This window comes from Mustela nivalis (genome assembly GCF_964662115.1).
Source record: "Mustela nivalis genome assembly, chromosome: 14".
NCBI classification, from domain to species: domain Eukaryota; kingdom Metazoa; phylum Chordata; class Mammalia; order Carnivora; family Mustelidae; genus Mustela; species Mustela nivalis.
This window is the reverse complement of record NC_139033.1, coordinates 7490930-7518108: the sequence shown is the minus strand read 5'-3', so window position 1 is coordinate 7518108 and position 27179 is coordinate 7490930. Positions and strand designations below refer to the sequence as shown.

The window sequence follows — 27179 nt, the reverse complement described above, 5'->3', positions numbered from 1 at the left end:
CCCCCCATTCACACAAGCACACACGTGTGCACTCTCTCTCTCTCTCCTAAAATAAATAATTTTAAATTTTATTTTATTTTTTATTTTTTTAAAGATTTTATTTATTTATTTGACAGAGAGATCACAAGTAGGCAGAGGGGCAGGCAGAGAGAGAGGGAAGCAGACTCCCTGCTGGCAGAGAGCCCAATGTGGGGCTCAATCCCAGGACCCTGAGATCATGACCTGAGTCGAAGGCAGAGGCTTTGACCCACTGAGCCACCCAGGCGCCCCCTAAAATAAATAATTTTTTAAAAAACCAGATGTGATTAAAAATATACAAAATAGCTGCTTAATGGTCTTTACGGTATCTCACCTAGAAATGGTAGAATCGACTCCTTATATTCTCCTTACCATCAACTTCCTTGTTCTAATGTATCTAACACACTGCAGCCCAGATTAATCCTTCTCACTGCTCAAGACTGTTCAAGAGAGCCCCTAATGGTCTACTGAATGGTGGTAATGCCTTAATTCAGTTTTCAAGCTCTCCCATAATCTGACTCAAACTACCTTTTCAAATTTACTTCTTCCTCTTCTCTTTATCACACCCTTCTCAATAGCCAAGCTGAAATTTTAGCTATTACCAGTTCTTCTCTACTGCTAGTCACTTTTTCAGTAGACCAACTTTTCTCCTTCCTATCCCTGAAGCCCACATGTCCTAGTTCAGCTCCCTAAAGCATCATTTTAAATGCCATTTCCTCCCTGAGAGTTACCTCATCCCAGTAGCTACAGGTCATCCCTACTCTTCAAAACTCCCAGAGCATTTTATCTGTATCTCCACTATGGTTCCTAAGAGATGACAGAGAACATTATTGTTACTGATAGTCCTCACTCCTACTGGTATCTAAGACCTTCAAGAATCAATGTTTGGCTCAGGAAGAAGGTGACATAGATGCTTCTAGAAGGAAGCTACATAAAGGAAAATCTCAAAGCAGTTGGAAAAACTGAAAACCAGGGCAAAGGCTACTTCAAGAAAAAAATCAAGTTTAAACATGTACTTATTGGTGACATAAATACTGGGAACAAAATTAGAAAGGTCACTTTACTGGCCAATATAGGATGCACGCACCAATGCATGCTCATTCCTCCTCTTCTGTTCCACACTCATAAATATCCTACTGAATATAAGGGATACAGCAGGTCAAGGGAAATTTGGTGTTTTGAGAGATAGTAGCAAAGACCAATGTGCTCTTATTGTGTTTGACACTGAAAATCCCAACCAAGATGTATCTAACTAGCAAGGAGATCTAGTATATGGAATATGTAAAAACATGCCATAATAATATATGGCAGCAAAGTTGATATTAAGGACAGAAAACTTTGAGCAAAACCCACTGTCTTCCCCTCAATGAAGAAAACTTTAATTTTCTGGGTTTGGGGCGTGGGGATTTGTTTGGTTTTGTTTCATTTCGTTTTTACAAAACTGCTAAGGTGGGAAGTCTTTCCCTTTAGCTTGACAGAATTCAACTGTGTTGAAATACCTGCTCTTACCCTATGATGACTATCACCTCCCAGGAAAGCACGTAAGCAGTACTAAGACTCTGCCTGGATGTGGATAACTTCGCAGGATAGAAGCAGGAGCCCAGTGAGAAAAGTTGAGTTCATATAAGCAACTGCTTCATGATATTAAGGATGCAACACAGAAAAAGTTAATCTTGGGATATGGAAGAGATAAATTACTAAGCATTTTTTTTAACTTCCTATTCTATACCTGCAAATTTAGTTGTCTTAAACAGTAGCTATGACGTCCTTGAGTTTCAAATATAAGATTAAGAAATCCCCCTCAACCTTCTCCCACCCAATAAATAAAGCCTTTTAATGTCTAACATGCCTTACTTATCAGCATTAAGCATGCTTTACTTATCTAGATCATCTTTCTATCATCCCAAGGTACTGCCATCTTACAAAAGACAAAACTCAAAAAAAAAAAAAAAAAACCTGAGTTTAACGTTTTAAACTGAAGAAACAAATCCCTGATGTCACAACAGGAACAAGAAACTGAAGGAGGAAACAACACGAACAGAGCAAAAGTACTATCCCTATCAGAACATTTATCACCCTGTTTTGTACCTAACCTGTTTATCTACTTGTCCCACTAAAGGAAAAACTCTCAGAGATTAAGAACTGAGCTGTCCAGTTTATCAGTGAATGCCAAATACCCAGCACATCATCTGGCCCATGTCCAAAGTGCAATACCTGAAGACTGAACTGACAAAAAGACACAGCAAGAGTAAAAATTACCCACTAAAACAAGCACTCTGAGAATTAGACTAAAATAAGGTGCCCCAAAGTCAGATTCATTAATTAAATTTCTGAGAAAACTGAACTAATTACATACTTCTAGCTCCCAGAAGGCAGTGACCACTCATTCCCAGCACACAGCCCAGTGCATAGCACTCAACGAATGCTGCTGAACTGAATTCCACACTTCCCTCCTCCACATTATATTAAGACATCCCATAACATACAGAGATGCAGTAGCAAAACTATCTACTAAAGTAGCCTTTTTCTAATTAAACCTTTGTCAGGTCATTTTAGGAATGACTGAATTTTATCCTAACCCAGAGGCATTCAGTGATGAAACTGACTTCAAATAATACCCTTGGAAGAAACTGGAAATAAAATAAAAGATTCTTATTTTTTCTAACTTTCCTTAATAGTGTCCTTAATCTTACCTTTAATCTAACTTTAGAAAGCGAAAACTTTTTCAATCTACTGTCCAATACACTGAGCAATTACTGCCCACTCCCCCTTAAATATAACAAAGTGAGGATAAGTTTTGAGGATAAGTTTTTACTCTGTTCAGAACAACAACTGAAGATGACTCCTGCAATGCCAATTATAATCATGTCAACCAGCCAACATTTACAACAAAAACATGCTTTTTATATCCAACATGTCTTTATCCTAACTCTGGAATTCACGGTTCAGTACTCTGTGTACTTTCTGGCATTTTCCAGAAATTCAATCTTCAGAAAACAGTTTCATACTTAACACATCAGCATTTTGTCTTTTGTGACACTAAGACCATACTTCTGAGAAAAGAATAATGAAGCTATAAAAGACTCTCTAATTTCAAATTTCTTCTCCAAATAACCCAACACAAAATCTGTAATTTAATAGAGTACTTACAGCGTTATGCAAAGCACTTAAGACTAGCAGTAAAATATTTGACTGATGGTTTTGCCAAAGAACCGACGACATTTATAACTCGGTGGTAACTTATATTTTCCTATTTTCAGAAACCCAAAAACCAACAAAGGACAATTTTAAAGACTTTTTTAATTATAACAGGAACAAAAATGATTTGGATAGACATGTAATTTTTAAGTGATCTAATCAAATGTATACTTTAACTGATTATCACAGTTCTTACAAGTTAGTGTCAAGGGATATTTAAATTATAAAAGCCAATTCCACAAATCATTTTAGATCAAAAATATTCTGGAAGCAGATTATCAATAATAAAGAGATGGACATTTAAATTTCTTTTTCTATACATTATTGAACTTACTTTTAATTTATACTGAGTTTTAAAAACATGTAATTGAGGAAAAGGAAATAAAAAGGAAATTCTCATTAACATGAAGAATTAAATTTAAAATTACCTTTATGTAATAATATTTCTGCCATATTTTAAAAATCTAGCAAACAAAGGTAAAGGCAGATATTATTCTTGCCAGTGTTCTAGTATTATAACAAACTATTCAGGGGGCAGGCTTGATAGATCAGTACTATAATATATAAAAATAAAGAAATAAATTCATTTCAGAAGAAAATAATGAATTCATTTCAGAATAATAATGAATATCCATCTCATTCTATGCATCTCTAAGTGATCTTTAGGATTTCTTTACAAAGAGATACATAAAGATTGATTCTTTTTTTGTTCCTAATGTGACCTCAATTAAAATCCCCACAACCATCAAACCACACTTCCAGAAGCACTCATCTATTGTATACATATTAACTTAAATTTTTGTAATTTAAAATTTACACCATTTCTAGGCAAAATTGAGAGTAAAATGTTCTTTTTCAAGAAATGTTCAACATTTTAATGCCTAAGACCTAATTCCAGAAAGTTCTTATCTAATAAGCTCAGTTGCCAAACAGCTTTTGTGTGAAACAGCAAAATTATCTCTAACACTAACACCTGGACTAAAAGTATATTGTATAGATTATCTTACCTTGTTTGTGCTATTATACCTAATAAATCTTCTCACAAAATTCACATCCAATAATCATAAAATCGTTGCAAATCTCCATAAAATATTAATCTGAACTAAGGTTCCAATGAATATTCACTTTTCCAAAATGCTATGTTCCATACTCACAGACTTCCAAGAGAAAGCTGGGAACTCATTGTTTATACAGCCCACTCCCAGATACCCCATTTCTTTCAGCAGGACATCTAAATACACAAACTGAGCTTAAAAAGAGTCCATAACCAACGAAAAGTCCTTTGTGTTGATATACCTAAAGTGGCGGAGTTTAAATTTTGTAGTCCCTACAAAATAAGAGAATTAACCAAAATAAGTAACCAGATAAATTTGGCAGCATAATACCTAACCCTGGGAAAACTAAAAAGCTGGAAAAAGCTGTGTAGCTCCACTGTTTAAATAAAGCATCCCAACTAATATACTACTGAACTAAAAAGCCAGTGATTAGTCTGCAGTCCCTCTAGTGTTCAACCAGTTAAATTAACAATCTCAAGATGGCAAAGGCTGGTATTTCATATCTACTATATCTGTTCAACATACTATATGAAAATGAATCTAATAAACACAAAACAAGGTGCAAAAACAAATCAGCAGAATCTTAAATTTTTCCCTGTAAATCATTTAAGCTGAAATTCCAAAAGAATAAATTCAAAACTACTTTCAAGTGCAAGACTGATCACCAAGCCCCCAGCATGATGCCTAACACATAACAAGTGAACAATAAAAATATTTGATTCTTGTCTGGTTCCCAGACTATGTCAAGCTATCATTTATTCTCAGTTTATTGCTACTATAAAATTAGGCACAATAAGCATAAATAAAAACTATTCTGCAAATAAAAAAAAACAAATGTAGAAAGGGAAATGGGGCCTATTATAGCATGTGACATAAATGGGAGTAGTAATCCTTGTTAATCCAATATTCTTGTGAATTCTATATATGTAAAAGTGAATAAAAAGTCAAAAAAACTAGTCCACTGATAATTAACATATACCATACACTCACTATAATTTTCAAGGATTAGACCACAATCCTATTAAAACAACGTGGAACATAATTTTAGTTTTTTATTCTAAAATCCCTTTAGGAGGAAAGGCATTAATATTATCAACCATCCCTGAATAGCCAAAGCCAGAAAATGACTAGTTACATGATACTTTCTTAAAAATCAAACACCTATTATATAATTGAATTACTAGTGACAATGCCAAGTGAAAAGGAATTCAACTTTTATTCACAGGTAGAAATTACGGCCAAAACTTAACTGTAAAATAAATTCATGAAGATTTAAAATAGTTTGACAGTGACGTTCATTAAAGAAAAAGTATGATTATGAAGAGCATTTACACAGCCTTTAAATTTATGAGCTTTTCATATTCACTTCACGTTGTATCATAAAATAAAGCTGTAATTCCCGTATTAAAGAATAAAAGACGATGGGGCGCCTGGGTGGCTCAGTGGTTTGGGCTGCTGCCTTTGGCTCGGGTCATGATCTCAGGGTCCTGGGATCGAGCCCCGCATCGGGCTCCCTGCTCCGCAGGAAGCCTGCTTCCCTCTCTCTCTCTCTCTGCCTGCCTCTCTGCCTACTTGTGATCTCCGTCTTTCAAATAAATAAATAAAATTTAAAAAAAAAAAAAAAAGAATAAAAGACGAGCAAATTTAAATGGTCTATGGTGACATATATAACAGAAGGCATGGCATGACCATTCCACCTTATTTTTAGTTAACTTAACATACTTATATTGTGATCTCTACCTCTCAAAAGTAAACTATAACTAAAGAGTGGTAAATTTCTTCCTGGCCTCTGTTCCATTTTTGGATACGTGAGTAAGGGTGAATAGGAAGGAGTAATCCACAATCCATGACCTATACTTCCACGGAATGCCAGGTAAAGTCACAAACGAAAAAAGAGAATGATAGATGGTGCCTGGCCAAGAAAGTGTGATTCACTAATGATGGAAAGACTCTTCAAGTCTCCTCTGGGAGATGTGGCTGCATTCCATGTATTGCCAAATGGAAAGTTCAACCAATACAGGAAATTCAAGCTACTGTAGGTGTATGTGTGTGTTTGCAAGTATCTCTGGAAGAGACAGATCAATTTTTTTAATAGTCTTTGAAAAATGCCATTTAAAAATTACAGAACTGGTAAAGTACTAACTTGCTATCTTAGAGTATCTGATGGAACCAAAAGGCTATCTTTTGTAACAATAGAAAAGATGTATACCAACACTAAAAAGTGCCTATTAAGGATTTCATTGAAAATGTTTACTTAAATCATATATCTCATTTTACCAAGAAGTCTATCGTCATCATATCTTAAAGAGTTAGCAATTAATTCAGGATTTCAGGGTGAGAGAAAGAAAGCTCAATGAAAGTTTTCAGTCAGTTGGATTCTATACTGAAAATGTGCAATTTCCAGAGAAAGACCAGCAGAGCAATGTTAGCTAAATTTTTTCTATGTAGCAAATATCAACTCTAATGTTGAACTGGCAATTTATAACGTATGTAGGACGCCCAAGGTCATTCAATCCATGATGTATTTATAAGTTAATAAGGCTTCTGACACAGAAATACCATTAAGCACTTTAACCCATTTAATAGGACCCTCCCACAGCCTCTGTTCTACAAGACAATTAGAACACAAGCTTTTTGCTAACTGTCCCAACTACTTGCTATCTACAACGCTAATGGAAATAATTTATGGAAAGTTAGTCAATAAATTTTAATAAAAACTTTAAAAACTAAACTGCAGACTATAAAAAACAAGCTGCAAAAAAAAAAAGGGAAGAAAACTGTATCACTGTCTTTCCAATATATAGTTAAATCAATGAAACAAAAAACCTTTCACATATGCAGTCATGTGTGTTATTTTTTTTCAAGATTTTATTTATTTATTTGACAGAGATCACAAGTAGGCAGAGAGGCAGGCAGAGAGAGAGAGGGAAGCAGGCTCCCCACTGAGCAGAGAGCCCGATGCGGGACTTAATCCCAGGATCCTGAGATCATGACCAGGGCCAGAAGACAGAGGCTTAATCCACTGAGCCACCCAGGTGCTGAGTATGTGTTCTTTAAAACGGTCTTCTAAACAACAGCCTGTTCTCCTCTGTGATCCAAAACACTGGGAGGACCTGAGAGTAGTCAATGATGACAGATTGACAAGTCTATACAAACTCCTATTATACTCATTCATTTACTCGTTAATTTATTCACAACAAATATGATGTGCTGGTCCTGGAATTACCACTATAAGCAAGAGTCAGATGCAGGTCCTGCCTGCCATGCAGCCTACAGAGGGCTTTCCCTCTAATCCTATTCAGAAACTCTCAAAAAACCCAATTGCCTATGAAGTTCAAACTCATTGGCCTAGGTTTTAAGCATAAATATGCATTTTCAATCAACTTCTCATCTTTAACTCTTCCCAGATAGATATTCCAAACTTTCCTCTCTACATCCTTACATATGCAATTCCATATACATGAAGTGTGCTTGCCCTAACATAGCCATATGTCCAAACACCAAAATCTCACCCATTCTTTAAGGCTCAGCTCAAGAATTAACTCTTCATCAAGGCCCTGCCTTCTTCTGTAACTGAAAAAGTACTGTGTGGCCCCTCTTAGGACATCTGTAACTAATACCCCACGTACAAATGCAGCTCCCCTATTTGTCAGCTTCTAAAAAACAAGAGTATGTTTCTGATTCATTTCTGTATTCTGAACAGCACATAAGAGAATGCAGGCTCAATAAAAATCTGTTGAATAAATACATGGTGGTAGCCGTAAATATTAAAGATTAAATAGTGATAACACTTTATGTTTATAAAGCTCAAAGAATGATTTTAAAACATCTTCTAATATATTATTTTATCACTATTAGACAATACTATAAATTTTAATGTGTGGGCAATTGAGCTGAATCAGTAGTGACCTCAGGGCATTCCGTCAAAATGTTTTTGCCCCCTGAGGATCTTCTAGCTCACTGCCTCAATCATACTGGGAATCAGAATGCTATCTATGCATATCTGGACTAATCACAGATAATACTATGGTTAAGACATTTAACCTTTTTTTATAAAATGGTTGCTTGCTTACTGAGGATGGGTTGGGGGCCAGGGGGATATATATTCAAATGTGTTTGAGGGCTTTGGCTAACTGAGTTCTGCTTAATGAAGCCTTTCCTTTAGCAATGCGGATAATTGTCCCAGCCAAGTCTGCTATTCAAATCAAGAGCCCGTCTTTGTTATACTCTTCATGAAACCAGTAAATGGCATGATAAATTTTTCCATAATAGAGTCACTGTCAACAAATGTTATTTCCTCCCTAAACAATCAGAGTTGCATATAGTTTTCTTCCAAGAATGTCAAAGCAGACGTCCTATCCACTATTTTTAAAATAAGTTAAAAATATAGTGCCTACAACCGACCCGAGAGTATCTGAATTTTTCTAATTCAGACTACCTATGTTTCAATATAAATAACATGCCCTCTTATAAAGAGCAAACATTAAATTTTTGCTTATGTTTAAATAAGTCCAAGATTACCTGTGAAAAAAACAAAACAATCTTAATGAGGAAACCTCATCTTGATGAGGTCCTTCACACTTCCGGTTTCAGGGAGTCATTCTACAGATCCTTGAGTATTTCCTAATGGTGTCAGAAAGTAAGCCTTCAAGATTACCAAGAAGTCTTATCTGCCCCAAGGGTAGCAAAGCCATAAGCAAAAGTATTTTTTTAATGGCAGATATTTTACATATGATATTATATTAAGTAGGAAGACAAAGTTTCCAATAACAGATCTGTGAATGCTCTAACCTTCCCTTTACCATTTTATACAAAGATACTTTGTCTTCAACACAAAGATACTTTGCCTTCATCCAATTTTTATCTTATTCTTAATTTTTTTTTTTTAATCAAGCCAGTTCTGCTGCATGATTAACTACAAACTGCAGGGTATTATTCTGCCACAATACCCTGGCAACCAGCTCATATTCAGTTACACTATCACAGCATTTTTTAAAAAAATTTAAAAAAAAAAAAAAACCTAATTGTATGATCATGTGGGTATTGTAGAAGCCCTTTAGTTCAATCCTAGATGGGCCTCAAGAGGATAATGCTTATTCTGTTGAACTCACTGCCAAATCACAATATGAAAGAGCCAGTATCAAAACAAGACCCAATTATACAAAGAGTGCATTTTATCAATGTCAGGTTTATAAGAAATAGGTATGTGGCCCAGTACTTGGAGAAAATTGTTCAAAAATATTTACACAGATGGAGCTTTAACGGAAATTATCGAACACTTGCTAGCCATAATGATATTCAATGAGCATCAATTTAGGTAGTACCAGGACAGCATCAGTCACAAAATAAGAGCAACACAGTCTAATTTCATAATTCTCTAATACTTAAAAGAGACTGCCAAACTGTTGGGAACTTTTGGGATGGGGGAGAAGCAGCACATTTATGTATTATTTCCACCATTACAATATTCTTTTAAAAGCATAAAAAAAAGCTTAGTTTCCAGTGATACACATTGCTGAGTAGACTACACCAAGTTCTAGCTGCCATTTGCTCAAACACTCTAAAACAAAACAAAATAGAAACCGTTTGTAAATACTTTTTCAAACAATTATTCATGAATGTTAGTCACAGCATAAATTGGTTTAGTCTACCACATTTTGAACAGGTCCAGAATAATTAAATGGTAGCCTCAGCAACCACCTCCTGCTTCCTCCAATAGTTAACATGTTCTTTTACTGTGATTTTTCAAAATACATATCTATGATAATAGATCTATAAGAAGAGGGGAGAAAAACACCTCTTAATGACAACAGAAACAAAACTGTTTCAGTTATTTCAGTTAAGATATTTTATAACAACAAATGCTAATCTCATATAAACTAAATATTCAAATGGCTTATATTCATGTCAAATTTTTATGACTCTGAAACTATTTTTATTTTATTTTTATTTTCCCTTTATCTTTAGTGTGTGCTCAGTTAAGAGGACCTACACTAAATGTTTATGAGCTGACATTACTGGAACCAACATTTGCCACGTGTCACAGAAAATATTTAAATCAAAAAAGATAGGTCCTCTGTCCAGTATTATGCAAGCCAGCATTCTTTCTGTAAGTACAGGAAATAGATCTGAGTTGATATAAATAGAATTGGAACAGTTATGTAGGTTTTATTTAAAATGGTTTGGGAAACTTGACTGACTCATTTTATATGGCACAATCACATAGTTTCATGTTATATATAGCTCTGCAACCAAATAATGGTTTTGATTTTGAAAGGTACAACATATGGGGCTGGATTCTACCATAATAAGTGACATGAGGAAGTCACTCAGGCGTTTTCTAAGCTCCAGTTTCCTTCTGCGTATACTATTTTCAACAGCATATATGGAAGAGGACATTCTCTGAATCCTCCCAGTGATGACCTAGGAGATCCATTCTCACCTTCTTCCTTATTAGAAAAGCCCAATTTCACTGGAGAGACTTTTTACTTCATCTCCTATGTAAAATACTAAACAGTGAAACTGACATGATGCAATCTGAATGGGTCAGCAATGAATTTCCTGGTAAATTCATGTCAGTAATGTATTTGCTTATAAATTCTGTAGCAAAGGTGTTGTTCTCTAGATAGATAATTTTATATCTCTACCTCATTCAATTTTAATGTTCAAATATATAATTTTTTCTGGAATTAATTAGGCCATTAAATTCTACTCATAGCTAAACTTTTTCTCAATTTGCTACATTCATGTCCTTATATTAACGTCCCTTAAAAAAAAGAGAAAACAAAGAAATTATATTATGGGGCCAATAAATCTTTATACCACTTTAATGTACAAGAACCTCTTCTAAATCTTTCAATTTTCTTTTAAGGAATAAAACTTTGAAGTACAACATAAACAAAGGGAGTGGGTATCAAATAAGCTATCCTTAAAATTACTAGCCTAAATACTTTTGTATCAGTCACAATATATTCATCACTAAAATTAGTTACATATAAAGGAGGGAAAAAACTATAATACACTAAATAATGGTTTCTCTAATTTCAGGTTAATTTTCAATCCAACTTGTTCAAGTGGTGACTTTAACCCTTCATTAGTGGGGGTTTTACTCATTTACTTTATACAAGTAGGAGACTTCGTATCAATGCAAAAATATTGGATTGTAATGCCTTTACTTACCAAAACATAAATCCCCCCTAAAAACCAACTGATTAAACTTTTCCCTGAAGCAGCAATCTTTAAATTATAATTTTTTACCAACTGTTTAATTTTCATATCATTAGAACATAATCCTTTTACATATTATTTCACCACAATCTCAGTATAAATGTCTCATTTTTCATAGAAAAAGCTAATTACACGGTTCAGTAAGTTGCCTGTGGTAACACATCGATTTTATTTACATTCCACAGTTAGACTTTAGCTTGTTCTCTCAATTGCAAGCACGCCTAGCTTAATAATTCTATCTAATCCATTAGATCTTTTCCTATTCTTCATATGAAAGAATTCTTAATCGTACTATAACTTTACAATATACATGTGTTGTTTACAAAAGTATTAATAAGTTTTCCATTTTCTCTTTTATGAGAAACTTAGGACTTTCTGTTAGATCTATTATTTCAGTTAAATACACACTGGAATCATTTGGATAATCATCAATGAAAACTATTACTATTTTATGCTTTAGAAAAGGAATTCTTTTAAAACTACACATAAGAAAACAAAACACAGTGTAATTATTTTAAAAGTCAGAAATTTTTTATCAAGAGTTGAATAATTTAGATCCAGTGAGAACTAGGAATACTTAGTTCATAAACTATTTAGAAATAGCTATCATTTTCCACTAAGTAAAAGTGCTTATTCTCACAAAATACAAATGTATTCTTCTATTACTATATACATAATAACAACAAATATGAAAATTAGAGTAAAATTTACTTTTCAGCAATGCATTGTTAATCTCAAGAATTAATGCCATGTAATAAAATCTCCATATAAATGGTGATAGGTAAAATACTACAAACCTAGAATGCTGCAGAAAAATTCACCAGAATCTTATACTTGAAAAATAAATAAATCCAAACAATAAATCCCCAAAAGAATTCTTTTCTAATTTAATCAGAGATTAATTTCAGTGAATCATAAACTGACCACCAATAATGGGAAAAATATATATATAAAACCAGAAGAAAAGAGTCAGGGATCAGATAATCTCTTTAGAAGAAGAAATTCTGAAACTGAACATTCTGCCTACAGATAACTTCACACCCTGTGATTTTTATATGTAAAAGGATCACTACTTTCACCAAAAATAATTGTTTTCAATTGAGAATAAAGCCATTCACAGTGTTGACTGAAATGATTTCATTTTGTCAAAGATAACCATAAACCAAAATTCAACTGAAAATTCACAGACCATAGATATAATAGTATATTCCTATATACTTAACTATGATTTTAGAAAAGTCAACATCAACACTTTACAGAGCTTCACTTTACTGTCATAATCTGCCTTGGTTAGATATCCCATGTTTTTCTTCTTTCTCCTCTCCTCTGTTCCCCTACCTTTCCTGTTACTTGGGAATGTAGTCTTCATTTGATCTCTGTTGTTTCTAATAGCTCAAAGTCAGGTTTCTCCTCAAGCCAGAGTGAAAACTGGGCTAGGGAAAAGACTATTCACCCCTGATTTACCTAAAAATTACAGAAAGAAAAGGGTATCTTTAAAATCTGTGGACACTAAGTAATCAGCGTTAGCAAGATCAATATTGAGACAAATTGACATGTGCCTTTGATGGGATGGCACAGAAATACTCATCACCTACTCAATATTCTTGTCAAAAATGTTTAACCTGAATCTTATCATGAGGAAACAGACAAATTCAGAATATGAAAAATTTGATAGGAGAACAAATTACATCAGTATCATTGAAAATGTCCTACATTCTCACAGAAGTTACATGATCAAGTATTTAGGGGTGAAGATTCATGAAGTCTAGAAATTACCTATAAAATGGTTTAGCCAGAAAAAAAGTTATGTGTGTGTATACCCATCAATATTTTTCCCAAAAAAAGCTGAGGAGGGAACTAGGTTCTGTCTTGGAGATAGCTAAACAAAGGTTATATCAATCCTATCATTTCAGATTATATACATTATAATCTATATATACACATTACAGTACTAGCAAACTGGCTCTCCATTCTCTTCCCTCAGACTTCCTCCATCCTTACAAAATGTGCACTTCTCTTTCCAGAGGCTTGCAATCAGTTCGGTGGTATATGCAACAGTATTAGCATGTCTTAAATTATCTTACACCCGTCACTACTAGAAAACAAGATCTCTCTTTCCTAGTTCTCTAATGTCTAATGCTTTTTTGCAATTGCCCATACCTCCTGGCATAGGTGGCAGCACTCTGAAAAATAAAAAACCAATACTCATGACTATAAATGCAACAAAAGGTAATAATGGCCACTCTGCCTCTACACTGACGGTGGAGCCAATTCCCAAGGCTTCCAACACGATGGGGCATTTTTTAGAGGTAGACAGATGTATCCCTATTCTAATTTACATCTGTCTGTCTACCTGTAATAATTAAAAGGAAAAGAGATAGCACAGATAAATTTTAAAATTATAGACTGCACATCTATAGCTTGGTTTCTTTATAGAACATAGACAAAATAAAATGGATATTTTATACCTTATTTTTAATTAGGTTTCAATCTCCTCACAATATCAAATTATTAAACATTTTAAGCATATTTATTTTAAGTTAACCTTCTGAGAGTACAATACTGTGCTATGTTAGAAATATGTAAGATGGGCTTCATTCATTCACTCATTCAACAAGCATTACTAAGCACATACTAGGCCATATATAATACTTGTCTTTCTGGACCAGGGACTCTTAATGCTTTGGGTCAAGACATCTTTAGTTCCTAGAAGCCTGTATTTGCCCACTGTACCATTTTGGGGTTTTAAGATACCTTATCTTTCCCACCACTTACTAATAACCAATCAAATGACCAGAAGATTGTGTTCATAAAATAATTTCGTTTGGTGGAATTGGAAAAGTCAGTTTGGTGTATTATATCAATCACTAAAATTCAAACTGAAAAAATGCAAAAGAATTTAGTTAAGCAAAACGAACAAAGGTATAATGAAATAAAATTGGCAAAGACTATTAATAAAAAGTTCAGTATGTAATCATTGGTATTTTTTAACTTAAAAAAATCTGTACCTTAAACTGAGGAAATGTTTAAGTTCATAGCTCAATTCAAAATAATTTATTACAATATTATTGCCTTCCTGCTCATACTCATCTTGTATATTATCTTCCTAATCATGTCTGAAACTTTCCTGATCAGAAACCTGTAACAATTCCTCAAAATCTATCAAATTCAGTGCAAATTCCTCATCCTTACTTCAGTGCACTCATTATGGCCCACCTTCACGGTCTTTCAGTCTCTCCTCACTATTTCACTAATAGCCTAAGCTCCAAACAAACCTGCTCTTCACACCATTTGTTCACTGCCAGCAGGACCTTTGTACAGGCTACTTCCTCTAACAAGAACAAGTTCCATCACAACCTAGGTAGCTCCTACATATCCAATAAAATGCACCTCAAGCCTCTGGGCTTCCCATCATCTCCCTATCCTGTTTCCCAAGACTGAATCTGATGCTTGTGCAAAATCCTATAACCTAACCAGTTACAGCTTACTTCATTGTAGCATAATTATGGATTCATTTAGCTCCCCCCACCCCATAAGACTGTGAGCTCCTCAAGTACAAGGAGTCATTTTACATACCCAGGACTGATCACAGCTCTTGCCTAACATTAGAAGTTGAACAAACAGACCAGAAACCAAGAAGGTTATCAACCCTTGGCACTAGGGCTGTCAGTGTTCCTACTGTAAGTTTATAAAACATTTGTGCGTTGGTCCTAAAACGGAATGTCTGCCCATAGGGAAAGCAGTCAATCTAGTACATTTCTCTCCCACAGACTTTCAGTGTCTCTCTGCACTGTACATATTGTCTTGTGCTTGTCTTACACCCCTTTTAGACTCTCAACATTTCAAGGGTAGCAATTATATTCAAACACTGTAACTGGACCCACAGATATAGGTATTCATGGATGGACACAAGGAAGGACAGGCACATGTTTGTGTTCAGCCAGTGCCCTGCTTCAACACCATTATGTGGAGAAGCCAGCAAAGTTACAAACCTACCTTACAGAGATCCAACAGACACATTTTAAAGTTCTGATCTCCTCATAATGCCATCTAAGGTTTATCATGAAACTATGTATAGCAGAAGTCTACACAATTGTCATATGTATAGGGAGGGATATCTTTGCTGCTCTGACATTTTATTATTCTCTTACTTTACCCAAATTATAAACTCAAACTCAAAAATCTGATCACTCCAACCCAAAAGTGTAATACTTTAAAAGTTAGTATTTTTACTGTAAGATTTTTATTTATTTATTTGACAGAGACAGAGCAAGCATAAGCAGAGGGAACGGCAGAGGGAGAAGGAGTGAGAGAAGAAAGCACCCCACCAAGCAGGGAGACTGATGTGGGCCTCAATCCTGGAACCCTGGGATCATGACCTAAGCCGAAGGAGGATGCTTAACCGACTGAGCCATCCAGGTGGCCCCAAAAGTTAGTATTTGAGGAACTTTAGCAAGCACTGAATGTTCTACAGATCATTTAAAAACTGTCAAGGTGTTTTAATTTTGTTGAATGAGTTGTCAATGTAGTAGCAACAGCAACAGTCACAATTAGATGAACTGTTTTCTGTGTTATTCTAAGAACTTTTAACTTTTCTTACCCTTATAACCCAATTTACAGTGAGGAAAGTGAGGCAAGGATAAGTTACTTAATCAACGATACACAGCCAGCAAGCAACTGAGCAGGGACTCCAACCCACCCCATGCTCTGAACTACTATGCCAGATAAATAGCAAAATACTAGGCAAGATAAATAGCAATTCTCCAGACATGGGCCCAAAGGTGTTTAACTAAGTGACAGGGACAGACTATAAAGGTATTTAAGTGCTCCCTCTGACTATTTCATAGATACTTCAAGCAATTAACAAAAAAAAAAAAAAATCTAGTACCTTGAAACTAAACTGTGTGTCTATCCTGTAGAATTGTTCTCTTTCTATGACAATACTTTACACATTAAATCAAAGATGGTTGCTTTGGTGTTGTATTATAGTGAGGCTTCTTAGTAGTATCCCATTTAGGGTACATTGTAAAGACAAGGGAACTACCAAGGATTTTAAGAAATAGTAAAATGTCCCTATAAAAAGAAAATGTTACAGTAATGGTACCATCACGCTTAATGTTTACAGGGTTCTGTTAAAATTTATTTTACCTAAAATGAAATCACTCTTACATATATTAAAGATCAAACCAGATTTCAAAATATCCTCACTTACTATGACTACCAATTAAAATATTTCTTTGTATCTTTTTCTCATGATCACTCTACCTGTCATACAAAGTTATCCTTATGCCATTCACTTTTCTAATTAATTTCAAATACTTTCTAATATTAGGTTGAACCATATAAAATTACCTTTTCCAACCACTTTTACGTATGGACTGGACACTTCACAGGCTTTACTTTAATCCAGTAACTTTCCCCAATTCAACATATCAAAGAGAACAGACATACTTAACAAAGTTATGACTGTTCCATCATTGGATTACTTTCCTGGTGGCACACAAGAGAACAGCATACACTGCTTTCAGACTCAATAAAAATAAAAAATAATCATTCTCCTGAGAAATCATTCTCAATATATTGTCAGATGAAAAAAATGGAGTTACAAAACAGTATAATATCAATTCCATTTATACATAAAAATACCAAATATTAAAACTGTTTTAGGAGCACCAGGGTGGCTCAGTGGGTTAAAGCCTCTGCCTTCGGCTCAGGTCATGATCCCACAATTCTGGGATCAAGTCCCACATCGGGCTCTCTGCTCCCCGGAAACCTGCTTCCTCCTCTCTCTGTCTGCCTCTCTGCCTACTACTTGTGATCTCGGTCTGTCAAATAAATAAAATCTTTTTTTCTTTAAAAACTGTTTTAGACATCAGAATTTTTGTTCTCTTCACTTGACAGTTGTGTTTTCCTAATTTTCTAATTAAAATGTAGTATTTCTGTGTTTTGTAAAAAACAGTTCAAAAAAGTCGATCTTTCCTTATTCTTTACCAAAAAAATACTTAATACATCAATGAAATATAAAGCAACTATAAAAAAATAAATAAAGCAACTATAAAAATTTTAAATAGCCTTCATCTTTTTGTTAACTCGGTAACAAAGTCCATGAGAAATAACACAGTAACTTAATTCTAAGAACACTGATTATGTGCTTTGTTGGTATGGACAAATAACTTTATACATCAGGTACTTTGGGTTTGGCTTCATCATTATTATAAAGTGATAATTTGTGCTGCTAACAAATAAAGACCAGACCAAAAAGTTAAAACATATGGTATCAATATGGAGTAGAGAAATGGAAGGAGATTAAGAATCAGAATAATGAGAAATAAAGGATGAACAAACAAAAATACTCTATTCCTCTACTACTTGCGAAAAAAATTTTAGAACAAAAATATATGTCTTGATACTTAAATGGACAAACATAGATGTTATAATTATCTTCTAGGGGTATCTTATTATAAAAACCCTGATAAATGGAATCCAGATGCAGTTAAGCTAATTTTACCTTAGTTCCCTGCTAACTACATGAAATATGCTTTGATATTCTGATAGTCTGCTGATTAACCAGCTAAGTAAGCAATCTCACCCAGACAGGGTTCTTATATTTATAAACCAAATATTCTACAAAGTAAGGAAAGAAAGGTTTGTGTTGAATAGACAAATGGACTATAAGGTAAACAGCTAATTAGTCCACTGAGGTTTACTGCCCTCTGGCTGTTGTGGCCCGGGATATCACAGATTTTTTTAAAACAGCTGCAAAGGAAAGCTAGGAATATATCAAGCAAAAGTTGGCAGGAAATCCTTTAGGCAAATTCAAACACCTTAGAATAGGCCCTCAAATATAAAGTTAGTTTTACTCCTTCCTTGAAAAAAAAAAAAAATACTAAATATATCAACTAACAAAACATTTCAAATGCTATCTGAACTTTTCCAATCACCACTAACAAAATACAGAGTAGTTTGGACATAATAAAAGTTGGCTCTAGGAGACTTAGGTCAGGAAGATTAATGTACTACCCTAAGGATTGTAATTAATCTTGATTTAGAAAAGTTCTTTAGCATGCTAGATGGAAACATTTAGGTAAAGAAGTAAAAAATTTTGAGCATTCAAGAATATTAATAACGTTTCCAATGGTTATAAATCTGTGGTAAATACAAAAAGTAACTTAGAATAATGAAACTCTTATATTAATTCAAAGTTTCCAGATATCAGATGTAATCTGAGGTTAAAAATTAGGCAACACTGGACCAAGTAGTTTCTGAAATCACCTAATTATATAAAATGCAGAAACAAAACAAAGGAAAACTTGCCATATCAAAATTATACCAGATTCTTTATATTAATCTTTCTTCAGAATACTATCCAATGTCATCTCCTAATTTTGTCCAGTAAGGCTTGTACTAACTTTCTATTATCACTTTATAATCTTCCATCAAAGTTCAGCTGGTAATGAACCACAACAGCCACAATCCAAGAAAAAACAATTCTGTTCATTTCACTGACTTGCTAATTACTCACAATTCACTATCACTTTAAAACAGCGAATCTTGCCTTGATTCCACCCCCAAAACATCTAGAAGACACAATATTTCCTTTAGAAACAGTGGTTCACAGGTTCTGGTTCCTAGCATGACTGGGAAAGAACAAGAGATCTGGGGGGGAAGGGAGGGCACAGAAAGAAGAGGGGTAAGAGTGAAGACCTTCCTTTTGAGAGACACACACATTAAACAATTGGATTTTTCTCAGCAAGTCTTAATAAATTTTTTTTGAAATTTACTACTATTAAAAAATATATATGATGATAACAGTTTTTAAGAAAAAAACAAAAAGCTTACCCTGCAGCTCATGATGTATTACACCTACTAGGTTGGGTTCGTCTCCCCACCAGAATATCCATAATTCTTTGCAATCTGGTTTGACATCACGACGCCATACACACAGCAAGTTGGCTTGCAGACAACGGATGAAACTTAACAGGATTGGATCATCTTGGGCTGGGGCTGAAATTATGGGTCCACAGTCCCCGTGCCCTCCAAAATTGTACCTACGCCATTTGATTCCCGTGAGTTCAGCCTGGAAAAAAAACAAGAAAATTACAAGGGTTTTGGTATTTCTTCTAAATCACAGAATACTAAGAACAAGCTCCCATTCAGACAAGCAAATTTGCTAAAATAACTATTTATATTACTTCAGATAAAATTTCTCTCACTGAATAATTTCGTCAGTCCTCCTTGATTTTAAAAGGGAGAAAAAAAATCACTTCTTCATATCAAGATTTCTACACAGCTCTTTATATTAAATACCAAATTACAACAAACAGATGACAGAAAGAAACTTTGCTTCTAAGAACAATTCCCTACTGTAGTTTTGTCTTTTGTTTTCTTTTTTTTTTTTTTAAGATTTTATTTATTTATTTGACAGAGAGAGATCACAGTAGACAGAGAGGCAGGCAGAGAGAGAGAGAGGGAAGCAGGCTCCCCGCTGAGCAGAGAGCCCGATGCGGGACTCGATCCCAGGACCCTGAGATCATGACCTGAGCCGAAGGCAGTGGCTTAACCCACTGAGCCACCCAGGCGCCCCTGTCTTTTGTTTTCTAAACACATTTTAAAACACCGACACAAAACCAGCTGAGAGCAGAACCTGGATCTTTATTCCATCACCTACATTTGTTTTGTTTTTTTTTTTTTTTTTAAGATTTTATTTATTTATTTGACGAACAGAGATCACAAGTAAGCAGAGACGCAGGCAGAGAGAGGGGGGGAAGCAGGCTCCTTGCTGAGCTGAGAGCCCGATGCGGGGCTCCATCCCAGGACCCTGAGATCATGACCTGAGCCGAAGGCAGAGGCTTAACCCACTGAGCCACCCAGGCAAAAAGTATAAATGATATAGCTATCATTACTAGTAATGATAGTACAATTTCTCTTTTTTCATATCCTTTTTGCATTTTTCTCAGACAAGTTCCTTTATTTCTTCAAATGAAAGCTGTGTGTGTGTGTGTGTTTTAAACAGAAAGCTTAACTTCAATTTTTAAATAAATGTCAAATGTCAAAGAAGCAAACTAAATAAAAAGACTAAAAGGGGGCAGCTGAAATCAAAAAAGTTAAGTAGGAGACTAACTTTTCTTATATTCACCTAAACTAGTGTTGTGTGTTCATAGACGGGGGCGGGGGGGGCTGAAGGGAGGAGAGAGAAAAGATACCAATAAATATAAATCACTACTGTGATTTTTGTGATAACCATATGTAAAAGTTTAGAAAATTAAGATCTATCAGAGATTTAAATATTAGGTGAGACAGTCCCCCAAGAAATCTATGAATGGCAATTTACTCACTAGAATACTTTCACCTATAACACTCCACGTGGTCCAGCAAACAAAATATTTGGCTTTGATTCAAAAGAATGGTTTCCTAATCCTAGCACTTGCACTAACTTCCTATTGGTGCTTCTCTGGTCTCAGTGATAAAGGGAAGCCATGGCCACCTGCTCCGTATTTTTTATGGAGTTGTTCTAGCAAGTGACAGAACACAGATGCAAGTGACGTAACAACAAGCCTACAAACTTAATCAGTTCATAACTAATTCAGCTGGAAAAACTGGAGAATGTCCAATTATTTTAAAACAATTTAGTTCTTTTACCTTAAAGCTAAAATTAAATATCATTATACCAGTCTTCACTGGAAAATCTAAAAATGGACCACTATTTAAGCCTGACAGAGATAACTAAGCATAAAGTTAATGTTAAAGACTTAGCTTTAAACTTGGAATTATTGTTTGGTAAGAGCAAAGACAATTTAATGATACTGAAATACTGTCCCAAAAAAATCCCTATTATGGATGTATATTCACTTAGACTAATACATGTCCCCATATACCATGATCACATTTAGAGCTAAAAAGCAATTCCATGGGGCGCCTGGGTGGGTCAGTGGGTTAAGCCTCTGCCTTCGGCTCAGGTCATGATCCCAAGATCCTGGGATCGACCCCCACATCGGGCTCTCTGCTCAGCAGGGAACCTGCTTCCCCCTCTCTCTCTGCCTGCCTCTCTGCCTACTTGTGATCTCTGTCAAATAAATAAATAAAATCTCTAAAAAAAAAAAAGAGAGAAAAGCAATTCCACACAAACTTCTATGGACGAATTTCTGACAAAAGTATAAATCTCCAAGATTTAAAATTCTTTTTCTAATGATTTCAAAATTGGGAAGCAACCCTTTAAAATATTTCTAGAGACAAGTTATCCCCAAACACAGTATTTCTCTCTGCCAAAGACAAACAATCCACAATTATATTTAAATTTAAAAGTACATGGTTTTTAAAATATAAAATCAAAAGGATGAAATTAAAATATACAAGGAACAAAAACAATATGCACATATATATAATAATAACCACAACCATCACCACAGAGTCATCACCTATTTATTAATAACAAGCACCACAGTAGGGTCTTCACTACTGTGTAATTTCTAACATTAAACAATATACTAGTATCACCACATGTAATTTCTAATCTTCACAAACAGACAGCTGAAGAAATTAGGACTCAGGTTAAATAATTCTGCCATAACTACACAGGCAGCAAATGGCAGAACCCAAATATAACTTGATTTAAAGCATAACTGAATTTAGAGCACAAATTCTTTCCCACTCTACCATGCTGCTTCATAAGGCTAATGGTAAAAATTAGTCCTAGAGGATTATAAAATAGTACAAAGAAACTGTCATCTACTCAATTTAGCAATGGCAAGAGCTCATGGCCATACTTTCTAATTTAAGAAAGTTCATGAATCTTTCTTTAGTCTTCCTGAGGTATTAAGAAAACTAGTACAAGAGTGCCCACACACTATCCCATGAATAGAAGACTTTTTTTTAATTTCACATAGATAATTATGTGAACATGTTACCACTATAAGACTAATCTACACAAGCTAATTTTTAGAGGATATGTATAACAAACCAAGAAAACAACAATTCTAATAATAGCAAGAAAGGCTAGAAGGAAATTTTCTCATCAATGGCTGGCATCTGCTGTACAGGTAGTCATGGTCCTCAGAAAATTGAACTGGCAGAGACTTCCCTGGCCTAAAGAGAAAGCCACTATAGTCAGTTCAGAATGGTTGGAATTAAATAGATTATAACAGAATCAGGATAAATGCACTTTCTAACAGCAGGAATGTATTTAAAGAAAATTTATATTGATTCTTAATGTGCTATTCTTTAGGCACAATACATAAGAAATGAGCTGATAAATTCCTCCAGTGGAAATCATTTATTTGCACTGACCCAATGCAATCAGAACCCACATGACCACACAGAACAGTATATACTTGCAGTGTCTCCCCCTCAGAGTTAAAACTATATTCAGTGATTACCAAACAGTAAAAGTTACAGGCCTTGATATGAATGAACTTAGGGTGTAGTATCATGGAAAGAACACTGGCTGGAGATCAAAAGATCTAGATTCAAGTCCTGGTTTTTCAACTATTTACCTATATGACATTAGGAAATCTACTCCATCTCAGGGACCGTAGCTTCCTGACCTGTAAAGTGATATGGTTGACCTAGATTCTATAAATGAGTTCAAGTCTCCTGGCCCAGGCTAATTACATCCCACTCACAAAGGCAACTTGTAAATGAGATTGAACCCTTAATTATATGCCTTAGAATGATCAGTAGAAATAGGGGAGCTGCCAGAAGATTTGAATTTTCAAGAAACAGGTAAAAGAAAGACTTCTCAAACTACAGAACCATTACCTTAATATCAATCATGAGCAGGATTCTAGGACAGTGTATAGAAAAGGTAGCTGTGATCAACAGGGACTAACACGAGCGCACTAGGAAATTCCCAATCTGCCTCATCTCACAATCTCCAGTGATAGGGTTACTACTCTGGTAGACCAGAGATATACAGCAAACATATTAAATCATCCCTCAACTTGAGTCACAAAAAGAAAAAAAAGTCAGGGATAATAGAAAACTTCTGTTAAAACATAACTAATCAGCTCCAGGTAAAGACACCAGGGTAAACACACACATCTGCTTTTGCTCTCTTAAATCCCTCTAAAACATCAGTAAAGAATTTGTTTGTTTTTGTTTTGCTTTTCCCTTAAATCATAAAATCACAATGGAAGGTAGGAGAGGAGATGAGAGCAACAAGATTTTGAAAGCTAAGAAATAGATGCTCAAGAGATAAAGAAATTTTTAATACCTGAAACACTGAATCCTAGCTATGGAGAAAGGGCAGATAAAACACAATTTTTACAGAATCCCCTCAGCCTCAGGAATCAAAAATACAGGTATCTCTGGAAGGAGGGTTAAAAGGCAGAGAGGAGATAAAATAAAAAAAACTGGCCGAAAGCCTACTTAGAACCCACTGCCCCTCTTACCCCATCAAACAAATGGAAGGGTATACTCTGGGGCCAGTAACAGAGGTTATCCTGACTGGGGGACACAGACACACCTGAATGCAGGGAATCAAACTGAAAACAGTGCATTAGGTGAACATGTACAGAATAGAAGTCAAAAACCACCCTCTCCCATTATCTCCCTCTAAGCACCCAGAAAGCTGGTAGCCAGTCTTTCATCCCCCAGAGAGAGGCATCTGGAAAAGTCTTCTTTGGGAAATCTAACCAACTCAAGAGAAAAGAACTCAAAATACTGACATCAGAGGTTCCCCAACTAATGAGCCCACCCAGATCTGTGAAGTACACAGTAAACAAATGTCACTCACATACTCAACTTCCAAGATGTTTCTTAGTCCACCATTTCTAAACATGAACAGAAAACCCGGAACTACTAAATAGTCGAGGAAAAACATGAAGGAATGACAGAGACAAAAATAAATAGAAACAGAAAATTCAGAGGAAACAGACAACATTGGGAGAAGAAAAAAAAAACTTAATCCATCATTAATATTCTCAAACAGATAAAATAGTGCAACCATTTAAAAAGAACAGCACACTATTTCAGAAAAGAAGAACCAAAAATTAAAAGAGAGCTCTTGGAAATTCTTAAATAAGGATGCCAGAATGATAAAACTCAACAAAAGGGCTGGAAGATAAAGTTAAGAAATTTACTTTCTCCCAGAAAGTAAAGCAAATATACAAAAATGAAAAATAGAGAGGGTGAGGGAGATAAAATCAGAGGAGCAGCCCAGGAAGTTCAAAACCAAATAACAGAGCGTTCAAAAGAGAAAATACAGAAAATGAAAAAGAGGAAATGACTGATAAAATAATTAAAGAAAATTTCCCAGAAAAATAGAATGTGAATTTCTAGATTGAAAGGACTCTGACTACCCAGAACAATACATTAAAAGAGGCTCAAGGAAGGCATATCAACTTGCAACACACACAAGTTCCTCAAAGCTTCCATACTGTATAAAGAGATCACAATGAATCAGGAAATCAGAAAGATTTCTAACTTCACAACAGCAATACCAGAAGCAAGAAGGCAATGTGGTGCAATTGCTTCCAAATTCTAAAGGAAAAGTATTTCCAAACTAGATATCTATGCCAATCTAAAATATCAAGTATATAAGTAGAATAAATAGATTTTAAATGATGCAAGGCCTTAAAAAAACAGAAACAAAAAACAAAAAGTAACACCATTTCTCAGGAAGCTATTAGAGATGTATCCCATCTCTAAAAAGAGGGAATAAACCATATAAGCCATGAGATTCAGGAAACAGATCCAACATGGGACAGAGCAAAATGAATTCCTAAAAGAAAAAAAAACAGGGATTATCAGATGGTTACAGGCTTTCAACTGCGTATCAATGTACAGAGCAACCAATACAAATTATAACAGGTCATCTCTCAAGAAGATGGTACTAACAGAATACATCTAGAAGTCTTAAAAGGGGACTCAGACGATAGGCAAAAAGAATGGGAAGGATTAACTTAAAATACACAAAAAGTTACAGTCCAGAAAAGAAAAAAAGTAATTACTATCTTCAAAATTACGCAGAAAAGGAAAAGCAATGAGAATATACTGGATGGCTCAACCATGCATTAACATAATCAAACAAATGTTAACACTGAATAAGCTAACCAAAAGAACCATATAACTACTTCAGTAAAATGGATGGATGGGAAAAGTTTTTGTAGGAGGTAGAATCAATGAGCTAAATCCTCATCCTCAATAGTCAAAGATGCAGAATTTGAAAACCTTAAAAGAAACTACAAGCTTAATATTTAAAAACATTTAAGTAAGAATCCAGATAATCAACAAAAGGGGATGAAAATGTTTGTCTCTTGGAAAAGGTAAAATAGGGGCCAGGAGCAGATGTGCATTATTCATAAAAACCTTGTAGAACCATTTGATTCTTTAACTATATATGAATACAACTCTAATTTTTAAAAAAGAAAAAAACTAATCAAAAATGTAGCAGCAAATTTTATTTACTATATCAAGAAGTTACTAATTCTGAGAATTCACTCATACCATTTTGTAGACTGAGTCTACCAAATTCCTAAGCTTAAGAATAATTCAGTATGCCCTAAATTGTGCTGCGAAAGTCAAAAGGTTATTTACCATATGTTAAAATATTGTGTTCTGCCTCTTTTCTCCATTGCTAGACTATAAAAATTTCAATTAAAGGGTACTCGGGTGACTCAGTTGAGCATCTGACTCTTGATTTCAGCTCAGGTCATAATCTTAAGGCTGTGAAACTGAGCCCCCACTTCGAGCTCCATGCTGGGCATGGAGCCTGTTTAAGATTCTCTCCCTCCCTCTCCCTTTTTTTTCTTTTTTTAAGATTTTATTTATTTATCTCACAGAGAGAGAGAGAGAGAGAGAGAGGAGAGCCCAAGCAGGGGGAGGGGTAAGAGAGAGGAAAAAGCAGGCTCCCACTAAGCAGGGAGCCCAATAGAGGGCTTGACCCCAGGACCCTGGGATCATGACCTGGGCCAAATGCAGATGCCTGAGTCACCCAGGCACCTCTCTCCTTTTCCCTTTGCACAACCCCCCCCCCAACGCCAAAAACAAAAACAAAAACAAAACAAAATGAAAACAAAAAACTTCAATTAAGCAGAGATATACTTCCAGCTGCATGCCTCCTCCGACCTAGGTCTGCTTAACTCTTCCTACCCATAGCTAAGCAGCTTGCCAAGGACCCATTCCCTCTGCAGAGGAGCTGAGGCCAATAGGTCAATGGTCCTCCATGTGATTCCCATCTAACATATGATTTCCATATTGTGAGAAATACAATGTAACTCTCTATACAATGAAGTTGTATATCAAAGATGCTTTCTAACATATGTATATTTTTGCTGATACATAATAACTTTTTTCCTGAATTGTGATTTCATTTTCAGCCCTCACTTTACCAATATTAATTCAAAACCATAAAGATAAAAAATAGGGAGCTGGTTTAGCACATGTATGAGTGAAAGGGGTCCAAAGATTTTTTTTTTAATTTTTTTTTTTTTTTTAGATTTTATTTATTTATTTGACAGAGAGAGATCACAAGTAGGCAGAGAGGCAGGCAGAGAGAGAGAGAGGAGGAAGCAGGCTCCCTGCTGAGCAGAGAGCCCGATGCGGGACTCAATCCCAGGACCCTGAGATCATGACCTGAGCCGAAGGCAGTGGCTTAACCCACTGAGCCACCCAGGCGCCCCAAGGTCCAAAGATTTTGACAGTAAGTTTAATATAATTAAACAATGTGAAATAGCTACAAAAAAA

At 35.0% G+C, this 27179-nt stretch overlaps 1 protein-coding gene across 2 annotated transcripts in view; it reads right to left on the bottom strand.

Annotated features, from left to right (window-relative positions):
• MED13L (mediator complex subunit 13L) overlaps nt 1-27179 on the bottom strand; it is a 291359-nt gene that overhangs the window by 237012 nt on the left and 27168 nt on the right. For both annotated transcript variants that reach the window (XM_082699757.1, XM_082699758.1), the window contains exon 2: nt 19338-19575. In XM_082699757.1, the coding sequence (XP_082555883.1) occupies nt 19338-19575 (238 nt within the window). The remainder of the gene's footprint in view (nt 1-19337; nt 19576-27179) is intronic.